This window comes from Phocoena sinus, chromosome 1 (genome assembly GCF_008692025.1).
Source record: "Phocoena sinus isolate mPhoSin1 chromosome 1, mPhoSin1.pri, whole genome shotgun sequence".
Taxonomy (NCBI): Eukaryota; Metazoa; Chordata; class Mammalia; order Artiodactyla; family Phocoenidae; genus Phocoena; species Phocoena sinus.
Genome location: NC_045763.1, coordinates 160,247,339 through 160,266,665, shown reverse-complemented (window position 1 = coordinate 160,266,665; position 19,327 = coordinate 160,247,339). Strand labels below are relative to the sequence as shown.

General features: G+C 48.2%; 1 protein-coding gene across 1 annotated transcript in view; it reads right to left on the bottom strand.

Moving 5' to 3' along the window:
* Window positions 1-5,139: 5,139 nt before the first annotated feature.
* The window catches only part of KIF26B (kinesin family member 26B), a 494,415-nt gene continuing 480,227 nt past the window's right edge, over window positions 5,140-19,327 (bottom strand). Inside the window, 5 exon segments of the mRNA XM_032648317.1 lie at window positions 5,140-11,796; window positions 15,632-15,755; window positions 15,758-15,781; window positions 16,179-16,181; window positions 16,220-16,422. Of these exon segments, the coding sequence (XP_032504208.1) occupies window positions 11,648-11,796; window positions 15,632-15,755; window positions 15,758-15,781; window positions 16,179-16,181; window positions 16,220-16,422 (503 nt within the window). The 3' untranslated portion in view covers window positions 5,140-11,647.

Sequence of the window (19,327 nt, the reverse complement as noted above, 5' to 3'; positions counted from 1 at the left end):
AAGCTAAGACGTTTCCTTTCTCCTCCACAGTTAAAACTTTCCATAAAGATCAGCAACCCGAGGATGGTGTCGTCTGATTAGCCAGCACTGAAGTTGCTCTGGCCGAGGGCAGCGGGACCGCCTGGGCGGGTGTGGGTTGCCGGGTAACGTGGGGTGCGCTGAGGCTGACGCTAGAGTGCGGGGCTCGCGGCAGCGTGGTCCCCGCCCCCAAGAGCTCCGCGCCCTCGTGGACACGGAGGACTGCCGATCAATGGCGCGTGCGCCGAGGCAAGCATCGCCCCCACACCGTCTTCCTCACCTTGCGTCTGGGCCACGGGCTGGACTGGGACGCCCCGCCCTCCGCCCAGCTGAGCCGGGACCCGGGCGCTACATGCCAGTCAGTTGTGCAAGCTGTCGGATTCTTCCGCGGCCGCACAGGCCTTGAGGGTGGGCTTGCCTCTCCTCTGACAGGCACGTGCGAGTACACAGTGCGGTCTCGGGGTGCTGGTATTCGACAGACTCCATCTCCACCCTCACCCGGGTCAGCCGTGGCGCAGCAGCCGCAGGAGAGTCGAGAGCGCAGACCCGGCAGCGACCCCCACACCCTGCCCCGCGGGCCCTATCCTTTCCGCTTGGGAGAGCGGCGCGTGCGCAGTGGCCCGGCCGCCCCGGCGCAGCGCCTGCGCACCGGGCTGCTCCCGGGCTGTTCCGGTACTTTAAAGCGTTCGGTGTGAACAGCGGTGCGCGGGAGCTTCAGGGAACACCTGCGGGGTAGTTAGTCCGCTTCTGCAGCGAAGTCTGGAGGCACCATCCAGCAGGGCTACTCAGCACGTGAAGGACTCTGATCCGCACCAAAGAAGCCTCCGTAATAAGCACTTTAAATCTCATTATCTGAATCAAACCACGAGGCTCGTGTATTAATAACTAAGGCATTTTGAAATTATTTCTCTCAGTAAAATAAGAGAGATTGAAGACATGTGGTCGACTTGAAAAACATAAGCTGGACCATCATGGCCTGAGGTGGGTATCTGCATCCAGCAAGCCCAGGCCTGTCCGTTTGGAGCGAGGCCCTGGGTCTGGGGCTCCACTTGGTCCTGTGTGCCCTCCGCTGTGCCCTCCGCTCAGGGAAGGGCTGGCGGCTCTTGGAGCCAGCTGCCTTGCACCGCTCGACCGGGGTCTCCTCCAAGTGCCCGAGGACGGAGAGCAGGCGCGGCCACGGGAAGAAAGTTACACGTGTAACAGAATCCCACCACCTGGGCCTTCATCAATCATCCCACCTGGCAGCAGAGTTTAGGGAGTGGGGGACGGGCAGCCCGTCTGCGTCTAACAGATGGAGGCCACTGACCTTTATAAACCAATGGACAAGTGCTGAATGAGGCCAATGGGAGACGTGAAGGTTGTCGGAAGGGTCTTTGTTCTAATTATTAGAACAAATGCCTAGCATCCTACTACCTTACATCTGGTGAGCACTTGGCAGATTCTGACATCCTTCCGCATACAGTGTCTCCTTTCATCCTCAGAACAAGCCCGAAGGACCCAGGCCACACAGGTGACGCTTCCCTTCCACAGGTCTGGCTTCCCTTCCAGACAAGGAATCTGAGCCCAGAGATGTTCTGTGACTCCCTCAAAGTTGACTGAGGGACGCAGTTCTCAAACCAGCACCCAGGCTTCATGACTTCTTGGCTAAGAGTGAAGACATATGTCAGAATTCTCAGGGAAGTGTTCCCAAAACATGTATATTTATAATGTATATAAAAGTTCCTTTCTGAGAGTCATGACCCAAACCCTCTGTATCCTAACACTTATTTTGTGCCCGGCACTGTGCTTGACACCTGGGGCCATAGAAAAATCTTCTACTCTTGGAAGAGTTGCAGAACCTGCCACCCAAAACATGCCAGCTCATTATGAGGATTATTTCGAGCTAAAGGTGCTTGAAAAACAGCAGATGCAAGAAAGATGTTCTGATCTCCCCTTTTCTTCCTGAAAACAGGAGGTATAACTCCCGTATGAAAAATGCCCTCCCAATACCCGGAGAAAAGAAACGTCCTTATCATCAGGGATAGGGAGTCAAGGCTGAGAGAAATCTGTACAAACAGACTTGTTAAAATAACTCATCTTCCTTTAGCCTCCTGACATATTTTAGTTCCGTTTCCACAGCTGCCTCTCTTTCTTCAGCAGAGTTTAAAAGCATTTAGGTTTTGCCACCTCTCTGGGTCTTCATTTTTTTATGAAGGCTCCCGTGGCACTTAAAGCTTATATTAAATAAATGTGTTTACTTTTCTCCTGTTAATCTGTCTTATGTCAATTTAATTTTAAGGCCCAGCAGTAGATCCTAAGAGGGTCGAGGTAAAGTTTTGCCTCTGCTACACCTCCAGAGCTTAATATTTAGGGACAGATACACCTGTCCTACATCAGGTACAAAGGAATAAGTAAGAACTTGGTGCGTTTTACAGCAAGAGCGCGTCCCACTTTGGAACTCCTTGATATATATTTGCGGAGTGAACAAATAAGTGAATCAATGAAGTAGGAGTTTAGAGAGGACGAGATGACTGTAAATGGGGCCATCAGGGGAGGCCTCTAAGTACTGTTCTGGGTGGACGATTAAAAATGGCCACTCTCCATGTGTATAAAACGACTTGGAATGTTTTATTCCTCTTGTTACAGCTATTTCACTTCTAGGAATTTATCTTAAGGGACTTGCCAGAGAGGCAAAAAAGATATATGTTCAACATGTTTATTATAGTGTAATTTATCATAGCAAAAAAGTGGAAACAATGTTAAGGTCCAATAGCAGGGAATTGTAGTACTGAAATGATGGTCAGTCTACCTGATGGAATATTCTACAGCCATTAAAATCAGTTGTAAGAGCACATGTTCTTGACTGGGGAAATATGTGTGTGTGGTAGAATTATTAAGGGGGAAGAAGGCAGATTCCAAAAAAGGGTTAAGTCAATGATTATCCAGAAGTTGTAAAGGTGTTTGTGTGTGTCTATTATGACAGTGGTTGTCTGGAGTGAGATTAAAGGTAACTTTTATTTTCAACTTCCAGCTTTTCAAAAGCCCAGTTTAAAAAAAATAAAGGCCTTTTTCTTGCTGGCTTTTCGGGGAACTTGGGGTTTGTGGAGCTCTGTGGTCTGGTGGAAAGCCTTTATTTTGAATTTTTCTTCTGAGCACAGGCAAAGTGGTATAATGTACATGTCTGGACCTGGGACCGCTACGGAGGGAAGGGGCCCAAAGGATGGGCAGAACAAGGGCAATTTAACAATTACAAATGAAAAATAAACAGATGACACACTGTTTACCCAGCACATGGGAGGTACCCAGAGCAACTTCCTTGGGTGCCTCCAGGTCACTTCCCCTGATGGAGAGGTCAGGTGACTTGGAGGAAGAGTCTACCCCTCGGCCTCCTGGATTCTTCTCAGACTCTTGGCAAATGCAGGGAGAAGACTTACAAGCAAGGGCTGGAGGACCCAGCTGAATGGCACTAGGGATGGCCAGACCCAGCGGACAGGTGGGGGGCTCCATGGGGAGTGAATTTCCATCGCAGAAAAAAAGTGACTTGCAGGGTGACCTATACTTATTCTCTCTCCCTCCTCCCCTCCTCCTTGCCCTCCCAACCTTGGACCCAAGAAGACTCTTCTGGAGGTGAGGCCTGGTGCAAGGCCCCACACAGGGGAAAAGGGGCATGTGGTGGGGTCAGAGGTTGGCAAAAGAAGCTTGCACCCTACTTTGAGGAGGAGTGTGTTTGCCTCTTTGTACTAGGGTTTCGGTTTGCCAGCTGGTGTTGTCAAGGTACTGAGCTCTCGGAGGCCGGTGTCTGTTTTGTTCATCAGCCCCAGCAGTGTGTGACACAAAGCAAGCGCTCGCTAAAGATTTGTTCCATTATTACTTTGTAAATGGTGAGTAGGTATCCGCGTGCTGGAACACCACTCTTCCATCTCTAGGAGGCCTGAAGGCCAAGGCTGCTCAGTGGTAGAGAAGTCAAGTCTGTGTGTATTGTAAAGCAAGGGCACGGGTTTGCCTGGTGTGGGCCTGGTGTCCATTGTGAATTAGGGACTTAATCCCAAATGGGGCATTTGCAATGCAGACCTTTGGTTCTTTTGTTAAAGAAGTCTGACATTTCTGCAGACTCCTGCCCAGGTGTTTTCTGTTTCCTCTTCTTCTTCCAAAGGTGATCCTTTCATTCATGCATTCAACTAGTATTGTTTGAGTACCATGTTCCAGACTCTGTTCTAGACACTGGGGATATAGAAGAACAAGAGACACCCGTGGGTGCTGGGGCGCATTGGCTGCTGACAGGCCGATGTGTTTACACTCAAGTGCTCTGTATGTTTATAAAGGTTTTCTGGAAACAAAGCCTTCAACTGGAAGAGAGTGCAGAAGCATCAGACGGTGCAACAGGCCCTAAGTGAGACAGGACGGCATTTTCTCCACACAGATGCAGGGATGGAAAGGATGAAAAGCATAACAGTTATGTTAATAACACTTTGGAGAGTTTAATGGTTTAGGAGACAAATGCAAGTAAGGTCATGTATTTGGTAGTCCTCCCCTGAGGGAGGGGGAAGAACAAGGGGTTAGAAGCAGTTCTAGGTGCTGCCTTTATGGTCTCTCCTCTCCCAGGGGATGGTCAGAGTTAGGTGGCCACTCCACCAGCTCTTCTGTTGAAGGCATTATGTCTAGAAAACCCTACGGCTCCTGGATTCTTAAGAACTCATAGATTCTGCTACAGTGGCCCAAAGGGAGCCCACAAGGGTCTGGTCTAGCATTTGGGGACAAAAGAAAGGGGTAGCTGGGGCTGTGCGTGTCCAGGCCAGATCAGCAGAGTAGGAGATATGGATTCAGAGCAGGGCTGTGACCAGTCCAACAAAGCCATCACCACCTCAACACCTAGCTTCTTGACACGTTTCATGTGTGATCACCAGCCCTGTGACTCTCTGGGACAGAGCTCAACATCCACCCACCCCCGCCCGAGCTTCTGAACTTGTTGGGGGCCAGCCCCACAGTGGGAGGAGACAGGCCTCATCCTAGGAAGGCCCTGGGGCCTGGGAGCAAGTCCTCGGCCAAGGTGTTGCTCTAGTGAGAGGGATCCGCCCCAGGCCTTGAATTGTTTCCCCCTCTGCTCAGAAGGGTGAACTGGATAGAGGACTTCATGACTCTGAGTAGGAGAAAAGTGAACATTTAATGCGACCATAGCTTGATTCTTTTTAAACACCAGATTCTTTTTTGACAACATTTTTCACCTCATATGCCACAAAAAAGTCAGAGATCGTAGCCAGCAAACAATGTCTTCACACTGGAAATGGCACACAGCTTAATGAAGTCATGTCACCAGGTTTTAAGAACTATAACTTTCTTTTCCAGACTGTTCTCCAGGTAGCCTGCTCACATGTATCATGATCAAGCCAACAGCTAACTTATATCGCTATGCGAAGGCCCATACACAAAACCAGCCTGTTTGCAAATAGGCTGTTGGGACCTACCCAAGTACAGAATAGTTGAATTTCTGACTTTAACAAATGAATTTTATTAAAAGTTTTTAACAGCAAACACTTGTAAGCTAAGAACTTAATTTTTAAAATGGCACCAATCTTTTATCCAAATAGTGAATTTAAAACAATGACATTAAATACCACCATTGAATTTAAAGTAAGATTTTATGAACTTGTTTATGAATTCGCTGTTTCCGACACAATAAATGCACTTGGGCAGGTCTTGTCTCCAATTTTCAAATTGGCCCATTTCTACAGATTAGCATATTTATATACACATACATACATGACTAGAGCTGAAGGAACCACAAAGATCATTTAGCACACTGTTCTCCTTTTACAGATTAGAAAACTGTGTTCCAGAAACGCTGGGTAATATATCCAAGGCCATAGGACTATTGTCAAAACTGGAGTTAGAACGCAGGTTTTCTGTTCTATGTTCTTCCACCATGTCACATACCTTCTGTACACATGCATCCGTATACACCCCCGTGCACACACACGTCAGTACATCGGTGTGGTGTGTGTCCACATATCCACACAGACCTGGTGCAACAGCACCTCATGGGAAGAGTCCAAGATGCCGGACTCAGATCCCAGTTCTGCTATAAAACTACTCTGTGAACTTGGGCCAATCATTGGCTATTGACTTCAGTTTCTTCATCTAATATGATTATCCCCAGCTCCCGAACAGAGCTTTCATTTCTTCAAAGCACTTCCCATCAACTATACCATTTTCTCTTTACACTCTCCCAGAAGGGCAGCTATTATGACCCCCAACCTTCCATCGGGGAGCCTGAGGCCCAGCAATGTGAAGCGACTTGCCCAAGGTTGCATAGCGAGTGAGGAAAGCAGGCCTGGAGCCTGGTTTCCTTACTCTGAGCTCAAGGCTTTTTCTCCTAGGTTTAGCTGCCTCTCAAATGAGACTACTGACCCCAGCCCCTCCTGGCCTCTCAGGGATCCAGTGAGGGGACAAGACGCTTTAAGTATTATGGGTTGTAAGACTCACTAAAGTGCTTTGGTTTGTCCAGAAAAAACAGGTACTATATATATCCAAGGTAAGGAACTTCAGTTTCCTCTTCCAGACCCCTTCAGTAACAGCAGGGGTGGGAGGTGGGACGTCTTAGGGAAATGTAGGAACCTAATACTGTCTGCAATTTTCAGAAATTTAGTGTTGAACCAGCAGGAGGAGGCTGGATCCTCCTTCACTCAGGCCTGTGGAGGCTGATTTCCAAGACCGTTATCATCAAATTCAAAAGGAAACGATCTTTTCCTTTTCAGCTACTTACTTTAGAAACAAATTAGGTTTTGAACTAAGCCCTGGACTTTGAGGATTGGATCCTAATCCCTGTTTTCCTGTTTTATTTCTCTTTCCTCCCCGCTGCCTGTGTCTCTGTTAACAGCGCTTGTTACAGTGAGGAGAAAAACCAGCCATAGGCAGATCCACCAGACTTACACTTTGATGCATAGCACTTGGATAGCATTTCCAACCACGGTGTATAAATAAATTATAAAACACGAGGCGCCACAAAACAACATCCTGAGTTTACAAATAAATTATAACTTCTTCATAAACTGAATATGACAGTGTGGGGTGTTGGTTAGCAGTACGGGGAATGAAACAGTGAGCCTTTTGAGTTTCGAAGGTGATTTCTACATCTACATAAAATAGATGTGTGAGTGCCAGGATTTCAGCACTCGCCCTACACACATGGACGTTGGGAACCGCATCTAGAGAATATTGATTATATGCACTAAAGGTTTGATGCCACCTCAAGCACTTCAAGTATGTCCGCTATTATGGCATCATCTCTGGTTCCGAGCAGGGCCACCCCAATGCAGAATGCATTGTTTAGGGATGGATAAGCAGCTTCTAAAACTTTGCAAAAACTTCTTCTGAGAAGATGAGCTTCTCCTGGATTGGAATTATGCTGTTATCTGGAAATGACGAGCAGCTCGGAATAGATATGTATTTTGTCAGGAAGATTGCTAAGGGACACAATTTGTGAGTTTTTACCCACAAATGTTGACAGATCTTTGCTGGAGGAGGAGAAAGAGAGATTATAATCCAAAGGAACACTATATTCTATTACCTGTCCACCCACTACTGCCCCCCCAAAAAAAATTTTACACTGAATAAATTCATGAATTCTGGTTTCAATTTTGAAATTAACTCATCTTTAGTAATTTCTGTTACAGCCCAAACCCTTCTTGGAATAGGGATTTAAAAACATTCACGACATCATTATTTATGGTGGGAGCCTTGATTACAGATCAGCAGTGGCCAATGACACAGGCAACTGTGTGTAGAGCCAGGGTAATAAACGCTTGGGCTCTTGCAAGCCCTGCGTCTATCCCAAGAAACCCAGATCAGACAGCTGCTTTTGAATAGGAACACCTAAAAGGCTGATGGATTAACCAAGATTCATGATCAGCCTCAGAATCAGAAGCCCAAAAAAGGGCTCTTGCTTAACACGAACAGAAATCCGAGAACCGGCACAAGATATATATGTGTTCGTGTCAGACTTTTTGAACCACTGCCCTGGATGGGTTTTGTGGCTATGATGTAGTCACCACCACCTTCCAGGAACACAAGACTCCAAGCTTAAGACTAATTTATGACAAATGGTGAGATTCCTGCCTGCCGAATTCCCCACTCTGGGCTGCATGGCATTTTATCCCAGCTCTCTCCTCTCCCCAGCATGGGGTCCCTTGTATGAGCCCCACCTGAGTCAACACAGGACCAACCTCTGCATTTACATCTCAAGCTCCCTACCTTCGGAATAGCAACTGCAGATAAAACAACAGACAGGATGTTTCGATTTCAAATCTGGAAGAGATGAAAGTTGGTGACAGCTTCCCCATGATGTAGAGGGGAATTCAAGGACAAGAATATCAAAAGTTGCAGCTCTCAGGTGGGGCTTGAGAGCCCAGGATAAAGCAAACTCTCACTCTGTGGCAACATGAAACACCCCTCATGAAATGCAATATGGATTCACTCCCCGGAAACATCACTATTCCACTTCTGGGCTCTGAGTTTTGCTTCCACCTCGCACTAAACTATTTGGAGAGGGGAACAGATTTCAGACAAAGAATTAAGGCTTCCACATCTAAACGTTAATTTCAAATAAATATTTTTCTGGTCCTTTCATTTGTGGATAATAAAATGGAATAATGGGTTCTTTGACATTCCCTTTGCCTTCCTAGGTTATCTGTCACCAAAACCACAAGGAGACCTCGACCTGCCTCACACCTGGCCATTGAATGAGGTGTTCTTCCGTTATTAGAACTGCTACAGAACAGCTGACCAGCTGTACAATCAACTTATAGGTAGAACCAGGCAGAAGCACATTATAGCATAAAAATCATGCTGTCTTCACATGGTTCACAAATACTTGGTGTGTTAAGATGTTTGTAGCTTACTTACGTTAGAAAAGAAAGGAAAAGAAAAGTAAGGGAAAAAGCCAATGGACAACCTCCATGCCAAGTTGTTCTCCTACACCATGGCCAAAAGCATCCTGTGAGAAGCTCCACGGTGTGGCATCTTGCGAGGCCAATCTGACTTGGTAAGAGAGCTCCTGGTCTCATTCAGCCCTTTGGCTATCTCATAAAGTTGCTACAAACATATAAAGCAGGTTTAGGCAGGAGGCAAGCGGAAGGCCACTCCCCTAGGAAAGTTTCCACTGATCAAGACTTTAATTTCTGTAGATGTTTCCGCTTAGTCTCACTCCAGGAAAGGCACGAAGGCCCCAGTGCTGGCCTGCTAAGGAAGTCAGCACAGTGAGGTAACCTGTGGGAAAGATATGGCCAGGGCGAAAGCTAAGGACACTGATTACTAATCAAATGCGTTTGTTTCCAGCAAAGACTAGGATACTCACCTGTGACAATTCCTCAGTTAAAGGCTTTTCATGAAATGGTGTATATCAAACCAGCAACCAAAGAGGTGCCGAATGGAAAATCCAAACAAACTCAACAGATTGGCATCCTTTGGGGTCCAGAAGCTTCCATTACGCTGCTGTTGAACAAGGCCATTAACACAAGTGCTGAGACCAGAGGTGCACCCAGAGCCATGGGGCTGCCCTGCAGAATGAGGTTAGGGTGTGGGACCCCTGCCTTCCAAGGGGACAGACACACTTGTTAAACTAGAGGGGGAAATGATCCGCTCTGGAGTAACTTTTCACCGTATTATAGCCCGTTTCAGCTATCGGATGGGAGTGCAGCTTCTATGTGCACCTTTGCATAGGAGCGCGCTCTAACCAAACACAGAGCCAGACTTGTCATCCACAGAGCTGGCTTCCAGTCTAGGGGGCTGACTTGCCAAACAAAGCTAATGGGGCCATCTGTGCCCCGTTCTGACCAGTAAAGGACTGGTACTATGAAGCTCACAAGACTATGTTTCCCACTTACTGAGTTCAGCTGAGCTGTGCTGGGCTACACGTGTCCTGAAGAGCATGGTCAAAGAAATGCAAAGGTTCCTTTTCCTTGGGGAGCAGTTGGGGCTGAGGAGCTGGTTAGCCAGGACTGCCTCACCTGGAAATAGGCTCATGGAGATATGCTGCATTTGAGGGCAAAAAGAACAGGGAAAACCCTGGGCACCGCTATCAGTGGGCAGGCTGCAGGGGCCTGGGAGAGGGCCCTGACCTGGAAGGTGGGCGAACGCCCTGCTGTTCCACAGCTGTTATTAGACAATCCCTGGGTTTCCATCACTAAAATGGGTATAATGGTCCCTAAGGGAATTGTGGCAGGGATGAACATCTCAATTTGAGAATGAGGTCCAAAGTCAAGCCCTGTACATCCATATGCATGAAACTCTGTGCCCTGCCTTGCTACAGGTGTGTGATGTGTGACAGGAAAACTTTCTCTGCCTTCAGGTGTCAAGGTTGAGTGGCCAAGCCTAGTTGTTTCTTGGGATGGAGGCTTTGGTCCACACGAGGACTGGGACTTCTTGCATTTAAGCAGCACCCTGGGCAAGAGAAAAGTTGTGCAACCTCACATCCATCCTTGTTCTGGACCAATACTGTTGGGGTCTCTGAGCATCTACAAGCCCAAGAAGGTCTCCAAACTGGGAAAAATCCTCTGCTCTAATAAATTTGCAAAACTAGGGAGCAAAAATATATGGCTCTGCTGAATCGGTTCAAGGTCTCAATCCAGAGTCTTTGGAATAAAAATGAATATGAAAAGTGTTATGAGGGCCATGAAAACCCTGGATTCGTGGGTAAAGGAACTAGTATATGTGTTCAGGATGTGTGAGGGGAAACTATTCGGAACAAACATCCCACCCAAAGGGTAAGCGGGGCCCAGGTCACAGAGGCTCCTTTCCCCCTAGAGACGCAGCCCTTTCTCCTCTCTTTTCTCTCCAGCTCACGTGCACCTGCTCCATGATCGACCTCCGAGTCTGCCCGCTGACACTGCCACTCGTAGGAGCTGGCATTGAGCATCACCTGCTGTTCCAACCTTCTTTGGAAACACACTGGCTTGTGCCCGGAAGTCTCTATCTTCTGTTTGAGTGGCCTTCCCAGCAGAACCATAGCAGACAGTTAACATTTATTCATATGCCATACCGATTAGGAAATAGCTCTACAAACACAACTTACTTAGAAACAGCAAGTCAGAGATAGGATAAAACACCAAGAGAAAACGAGCTGTAAATACATTGCAAAAATGTGTCTGATTTTCTTTTTTGTTCGTTTTGTTGTCTTCATCTTGACTAGCACCATCTGTACACAAGAAAGTATGAACATAAATGTTTGGATAATAACAAAGATTTGCAAGGCACTTCATCAGTCATTCGGAGTAACTTGTTTTGTTTTCACTTTCCACAGCAATCCCACGTCCACCCTCGCCTTTTCTCACAAACCAGGAGAAGAGTGAGGTCTCTTTTGCCATCATTTCTTATGTACAAACAAGTTCTTTAAAGTTCCTCAAAGTGCTTTTTCAGTCTCACGGGGGTTTCCACGTCCCTTGGGTTTCCCATCATTTTCTTCTCTCCTGCGTGTTTGGTATTTGCACCTTTCCTACAGAAAACAAAAGAAAAATCACCTTCTGCTCCACGCTCACTCCGGACTTGCCACCGACCTTCGTCCTCCTTCCGTGGTCACTGAGCGCGGCCAGCACTGAGGGCCCGCCGAGCGCAGCTGCCTGCGGATAGGGAGCGAGGGCTGGCCGGGCGGCGGCTCCCGTCAGCGGCGCCGGGAGGTGATGTCGAAGCAGGTGATCATCATGAGGTGCGCCTTGCAGAAGTTGACGCGGCTCTCCAGGCGCTCCGTCACGCACTCCAGCGCTTCCAGGTACTCCAGGGAATCCAGCTCCAGAACCTGCTCCAAGTCAACTGCAAAGAAGGAGAAGCCCGATGGAGACGTGCGGCCAGCGGGGAAGGGTGATCGGACGGCTCAGCCGTGCCGGCCCGCGGCTGCTGCACCTACACCTGTACCTGCACCTGTACCTGCGCCTGTACCTGCGCCTGCACCTGCGCCTACACCTGTACCTGTACCTGCGCCTGTACCTGCACCTCTACCTGCGCCTACACCTGTACCTGCACCTGTACCTATACCTGCGCCTGTACCTACACCTGCACCTGCGCCTACACCTGTACCTGTACCTGCGCCTGCACCTGCACCTCTACCTGCGCCTGTACCTGCACCTGCGCCTGTACCTGCACCTGCGCCTGTACCTGCACCTGCACCTGCGCCTGTACCTGCACCTGCGCCTGTGCCGGAAGGTCTTAGGCAGCGCTGCCACACCCTCCTGCTCAACCCTCTGCCGCTCTCAGGTCGAGAACAAAACACTTTACTACTTGTAGTTATATTGGGGCCCTTCGTTCCAATGATAACGTTAGACCCCTGACATTTTATTGTGACTCTACTGAGGGACAAAGTGACATCAAGCTCTCCCCACCTCCACCATCTCCATGACAGGATTTGGGACTCTACCAGCACCATTTTCTTTATTAACTAGAAAATAAATAAAGCTTCAAGCTGAGGTATGGAGAAACCCTTGCTTTTTGGGGTCTCACCTGAATGATGTTTATACCTCTGCCTGCTGATGTAAGTGTGTTGCTCTCTGGTTAGTCCCTCACACAGCTGTGTGCAGCTCCCTCTCTACGCTGCCTCTTGGCACTTCCTGTACAGTTTCATATACTCACTGGCCCTTTGGGAACTAGGGTGATGATGGAATCTATGTTAATAATTACGATTCTTAGACTCATAAAGAACAGACTTGTGGTTGCCAAGGGGTGGGGGGGTAGGAAGGGGTGGACTGGGAGTTTGGGATTAGCAGACGCAAACTAGTATACATAGGATGAATAAACAACAAGTCCTACTGTATAGCACAGGGAACTACATTCAGTATCCTGTGATAAACCATAATGGAAAAAAATATAAAAAAGAATATAGATGTACGTGTGTGTGTCACTGAATCACCTTGCTGTACAGCAGAAATGAACACATTGTAAATCAACTATACTTTAATGAAAAAGAATAATAATTACGATTCTGTGCTCAGAAGCTGAGATTTAGGACCCAGATGCTGTCCCTAATGTTCAGGCCCTGCACAGTCAAAAGCCTGTCTCCTTCAGTTTCCTCAAGGGCAATTATCTGAGGCCACCCTCTCCCGGCCCCCGGCCACTACTTGGTCCAGTGGTGACTGGGCAGGGGGGTAGGCTGCTACAGGAGTGCCCAGCATGGAGAGGACAGGCATGGGCAGCAGCCAGGGCAGTGGGCGTGGCCCCTGGAATCCAAGGCAGGAGACTTGCACTTGACTCCCAGGTCGGCCACGCCTAATCTTTGCTGCCAAAGGGTCCTTAAAAGTAACAGGAGAGTCATAATCCCTAGTGTGCCTACTTTCCTAACTAGAGTTGCCATGAAGAGTAGAACCAAAAAGAGACGATGGAATGTGAATGTGGTCTGAGAACTGTAACAAGCTACAGGAACATCAAGGGCTGAAATCAAGGCTGACTTCTTTTATAGGAGACTTAACTGGGCTCAGAGAAGTGAGGCGTCCTGCTCAGGGTTACGCAGTAATAAGGACCGGGGCTGGGAATGAGGCTGAGGCTCCTGAATTCCGGTCTAATATTTAAAAACCAAACAAAACCCCTCACCATACCATAACCACATCAGCTATATTATTGGATCACCTTGGAAATTTAAAAAAATGGATTCCAGAACATTTATTTCTAGCCAACACCCAGCCTATTACCCACACCCAGGGAACAGTCAGAATACAGTCTCATTGATTTCGGGGGGGGTCATTTTTGGTTTCAATTCATCTTGAAGAAACAATCTGTGTTTCTCCTTTCACGTGGCCTTCTGTTCATTACCTTTCTCAGCATCAAAAAATCCCTGATTCCTGACGTGAACAAAGGCAAGAAGGAAGGGACCGTTTCCTGGAAGCATCTACATATGTACCGACATTTAAGCTGCTCCCATCCTGGGAAAAAATGTGACTTTGTAAGATGAAGACAATTATCGAGCCTGCCTTAGGCATAAATAGCTCTCAAAAAATGTTAATGAAAACAGCAGAAAGGAAGAGGAACTGCTGAATGGGCACCCCTGGGATCTTGAAGTGCCTGAGGATTGATGGAAGAAGGAAAAGGGTGTGCACAGGTGGGAGAAACATAGCATTAGGCTCCATGTTTATGCCGCGGCCAGACTTCAGCTAATGTTCTCGTTCGTGTCTTGTCTGCCCTATCACAGCCTAGATGGAAATACCCTGGGGAGCAGGAGTTCATGTCTCTGGTCCCAGATTTCTAACAAGGGACCTACCTTGCTGCATCATGCAAGCAGGTGCTGAGGAAATGTCTCCTGTTGAGGATAGCTATTTTTGTTACACTCGGGGATAATACAAACACTAATTACTACCGGACACTGCTCCTTCATCACGGGCAGGCAGTGTAACCAGCACTGGACTGATAGTAAACTCGTTTCACTCTCACAACAACCTTATGAGGTAGGCACCATTATGTGCCTACCATTTGACAGTTAAGGAAATCAAGGCTCAGAGAGGTTAAGCGTTCTTACCCAAGGTCTCACAGCCAGCTTCCAAACGTGGGTCTGCATGACTGTGGCTGTCACCACAAATGGTACAACTCAACAAGGTAAGATGCATCACAGGACCGGGTCCCAGTGTCCTGTCCTCCTTTAGGTTCTTTTGATCCTCATATGCACTCATGAGTACTCAGGGGAGATGTTATTACCTCAGTGCTATGGAAAGGAAGCCGCCTGAAGACATACTGTGAAAGTGGCAGGGCACAGCTAGAAGACCAGCAAATTCTGTCCTTTCTTCTTTGCCCAGGATCATTTCACCCAGTATTTCTTAACCTAAGCCCCAGATTCTGCCTGTCATGTTCCCGGCACTGGTCTGGGAATGCTGGGGAGAGGGTGATGTGACCTTCAGGGGAAAGTCATGAAGAGAGGGAGGCACAGGGAGGCTGAGGGACTGGAGGGAAGAGCTGGTGAGTGCCGGACAGGAAAGGAGGGAAAGGAACTTTAGTGGAAGTAATGTATTTTATTTCAGAGACTAAGCCGTCTAGCATTGGGCCCCCATATCAATGAAACAGTTGGGACCAGATTTGAGCTTTATTTTGTGGTAAATGGAATGGTTCGAAACAAATAAATAAGAAACAATTGACTCCATCTTTCAAAGGGAGCAGAATTGTTCTGAATTGTTATTAGATGGTTACTGTCATCCTGGGCTTTCTATTAAATGGAAATAACACTGTGAATGTTATTCTTTTCACTCAAAAATGTTTTTCTTGCTTTCTGGGTTCTTTTTTGAGGCTTTTCTAGGATTGCACATTCTACCCTATTAAGCACTCTATAAATTCTGTCTATTGCAGGCTAGATATGCAATGTGATTTTGTGGCCGTGGGAGCAGATTGGTAATACAGCCTTCATGTCTGGGTGAGCGTCCACCACACGTAGGGGGAAAAAAAAATCTCATTTTCAGGTGCTTTGGACTGAGACACATGAGAAATAATCTTGCAAGAGCAATACTCACCGCCCTGCTGCTCACACCCCTCCCACCTGCCCCCCACAGAGCGGGATTGCGCTCAGGGAGGCCAGCCCCAGCCAAGGGGCATGGAAGGCCCTCGGGTCAGACAGCGTCTGTGTCCTCTCAGCCTGGCCTGTTTAACTGGTGAACCCAGGAGTCGCAGTGATGGGCCTTACATTCGCTGAGCCACTTGTTGGGATCCAGCATCAGATACTGTTTCGTCGTCTCCAGCTCCTTCATTAGCCACTCGTACTTGGCTCGGACCTCGGCAATTCTCTGCTGGCGATGCTCCAGGTATTTTCAGCTTTTGCATTGAAGCACATGACCTCATAGGTACACAGATGGGAAGGATATGGGGGTGGAGGGGGGAGGGGAAAGGACCTTCAGCTCAAATCCAGCCAGGCAACATCTCTTCTGGAAAGGAATACTTGTGCTTATGGTCAGTGCAAAAGGAGCAGGTCACTGGGAAGTTTGGGAGGGAGCTGGGGGGCTCAGCTCAGGCAGCCACTCACGGGGTAGGGCTATCACTGGCATATCTCAAATTTAGAAGGCGGCTGGTGCTCCAAAATGGAACCAGGAGAGTCTTCAGAGGTCTCCGGGTGGAGAAACAGGCTGCTCTCCCAAGCTGGGTGCACGGGCCCGTCTCCCGCGGGAAGCCGCTGGGAGTCTCGGTGGCCTGCGCCCTCCTCTAGGGCGCGGCCTCCGCGGCGTCAGCCCGGGGACCTCCTGGGGGACCGCCACCGCGTGGGGAGGGGGAGGCGTACCTTGCTGCTGCCCCCTCGTCGCCGCTGCAGTCGCTCCACGTCGTCGATTTCATAGACTTTAATCTCAAAAGGTTCCCCGAGGCCCCTCTGGGTGCTGCGCAAGGGGCCGTCCACCCAACGGACCCCTGCGCTGTTGGCCGGTTTCCTCACAGGGGAGGGGGTGTCAAGGGACAGCGCCGGGATGAGCCTCCGTCTCTGGGAACCTAGGCAGGGGATTAAGCCTAAAGTTAATCGTTTTGAATTTCTATATATATATTTTTAACATCTTTATTGGAGCATAATTGCTTTACAATGGTGTATTAGTTTCTGCTTTATAACAAAGTGAATCAGTTATACATATACATATGTCCCCATATCTCTTCCCTCTTGCGTCTCCCTCCCTCCCACCCTCTATCCCACCCCTCTAGGTGGTCACAAAGCACCGAGCTGATCTCCCTGTGCTATGTGGCTGCTTCCCACTAGCTATCTATTTTACGTTTGGTAGTGTATATATGTCCATGCCACTCTCTCACTTTGTCACAGCTTACCCTTCCCCCTCCCCATATCCTCAAGTCCATTCTCTAGTAGGTCTGTGTCTTTATTCCCATCTTACCCCTAGGTTCTTCATGACCTTTTTTTTTTTCTTAGATTCCATATATATATGTGTTAGCATATGGTATTTGTTTTTCTCTTTCTGACTTACTTCACTCTGTATGACAGACTTTAGGTCCATCCACTTCACTACAAATAACTCAATTTCGTTTCTTTTTATGGCTGAGTAATATTCCATTGTATATACGTGCCACATCTTCTTTATCCATTCATCTGTCGATGGACACTTAGGTTGCTTCCATGTCCTGGCTATTGTAAATAGAGCTGCAATGAACATTGTGGTACATGACTCTTTTTGAATTATGGTTTTCTCAGGGTATATGCCCAGTAGTGGGATTGCTGGGTCATATGGTAATTCTATTTGCAGGTTTTTTTATTTGTTTGTTTTTTGTTTTTGCGGTACACGGGCCTCTCACTGTTGTGGCCTCTCCCATTGTGGAGCACAGGCTCCGGACGTGCAGGCTCAGCGGCCATGGCTCACGGGCCCAGCCGCTCCGCGGCATGTGGGATCTTCCCGGACCAGGGCACGAACCCGTGTCCCCTGCATCGGCAGGCGGACTCTCAACCACTGTGCCACCAGGGAAGCCCTATTTGCAGTTTTTAAAGAAACCTCCATACTGTTCTCCATCGTGACTGTATCAATTTACATTCCCACCAACAGTGCAAGAGGGTTCCCTTTTTTGAGTTTCGATCTTTTAAATGTAGTTTTGATGCAAGGGCTGGTGGCGTGACAGGGCTGTCAGAGCCTGTGGCAGAGCTGTGTTTGAACCCCTCCAACCTCCCACCTCCCGCCTCAGCATCCACTTCCTTACCTGGCACTTGCTTTACCTCCACAAGCTCAGATGTCCCCCCTTACCTGTCGAGCCACCTGTGGTCTCCCCCCTGAAACACACACGCTGGAGGACACGAGAACTGAGAGTCACCCTGGACACACCCTCAGCATGGACAAGGGTTACCGTGAAATTAGAGATGTTCCATTAGCGAGAAAAGATCCTAGTGTTTGGTATTGTGGTAGGAGGAGTTTATTTGCTTCTAACAACAACACTGGAATAAGCACTGATTATGCCAGGCCCTACTTATCGTGCCTTACACACTGTGACGGAGACTGCGAGCTGCCCCCCAGTACCTGCCCCCCTCTTCTTCCTCTGCAGAAGACGCTGAGTTGGAGCAGGGCACACGGCCACCTAGGTGTACCCTGTGCGGTACACGTGACTTAAACTCCACCAGTGCAACAGAAGAAGAATTGCCCTGTGTAACAGCTAAAAAGTGTCCTGAAAGGATGAGGTCTGCTCTCCTCGTCCTCTCGCCTTTGTCCTGGATGGAATATGGGCCTGTTGGCCGGTCCATGACATGAAGATCGTAAACAACAGAAAAACAAGAGAAGGAACCTAGATTCCTGACACCCTGGAGACCTTCACAGTGGTACATGTGTTACAACTGAACCTACATTGACACGTCATTATCCATACGGATACCCAGGGTCCATAGTTTACACTGGGGTTCACGCTTGGTGTTTACATCCTGTGGTTTGGACAAATGTGCAATGATATGTATCCACCATGACACGATCACACAGAGTATTTTCCCTGCCCTTAAAACCCCCTACACAGACTTTTACATAAGAAATTAATCTCTATATTGTTATTAGGGTTTTCTGTCACAGACAAGCCTAGTATCTAATTTACTTCTCACAGAAGCAGAAACTAAGGTACAAAAGACTTCAGTAACTTGCCCAAAGTCTCAGTGTTCCCTTGTTTAAAAAATCCATTGCCAGGCTTCCATGGTGGCGCAGTGGTTGAGAGTCCACCTGCCGATGCAGGGGACACGGGTTCGTGCCCCGGTCTGGGAAGATCCCACATGCCGCGGAGCAGCTGGGCCCGTGAGCCATGGCCGCTGAGCCTGTGCGTCCAGAGCCTGTGCTCCGCAACGGGAGAGGTCACAACAGTGAGAGGCCTGCGTACCGCCCCCCCAAAAAAAATCCATTGCCCACATTCTCTACCAAAATAAAAAATAAAAATATCAGATAATAAACGATTTCCCTAAAGGATGGGTTATAATTAAACATCACAGAACTTGGCACATAGTAGGTGCTCACTGAACATGAATATCCTTTTGATTTTTTTCTTCATAATCTATTTGAGGAGATGAAAAATACACAGAAATCATAGAGACTGTATGGTTAGGCCATTTAAGATGGCTGTTCTCTTGTTCTCTATAAATCCCCTGCTTGACCAGTCCCTGCTTCACTCACATGACTACCCAATCCTCTTAATTACAGGGCTTAATCAGTCCCTGATAACCAATGAGCCCACCTGACATCAATTCCCCCTATAAATGGTAGCTTCCTTTTCCCCCGAGTAGTGAAGACTGTTGCCATATCTTGTCTGCCGTACATGGTGGGGTGTCGCTCCAGGACCCTGTGCGTCAGATCCCTCTGACCAGTAAACCACTGATGTCTCTGTTGCTGTCTCTGGGCTCTTCCTTCGGTCTCAAGGCTGGGTAACTGCAAGGCTTGTG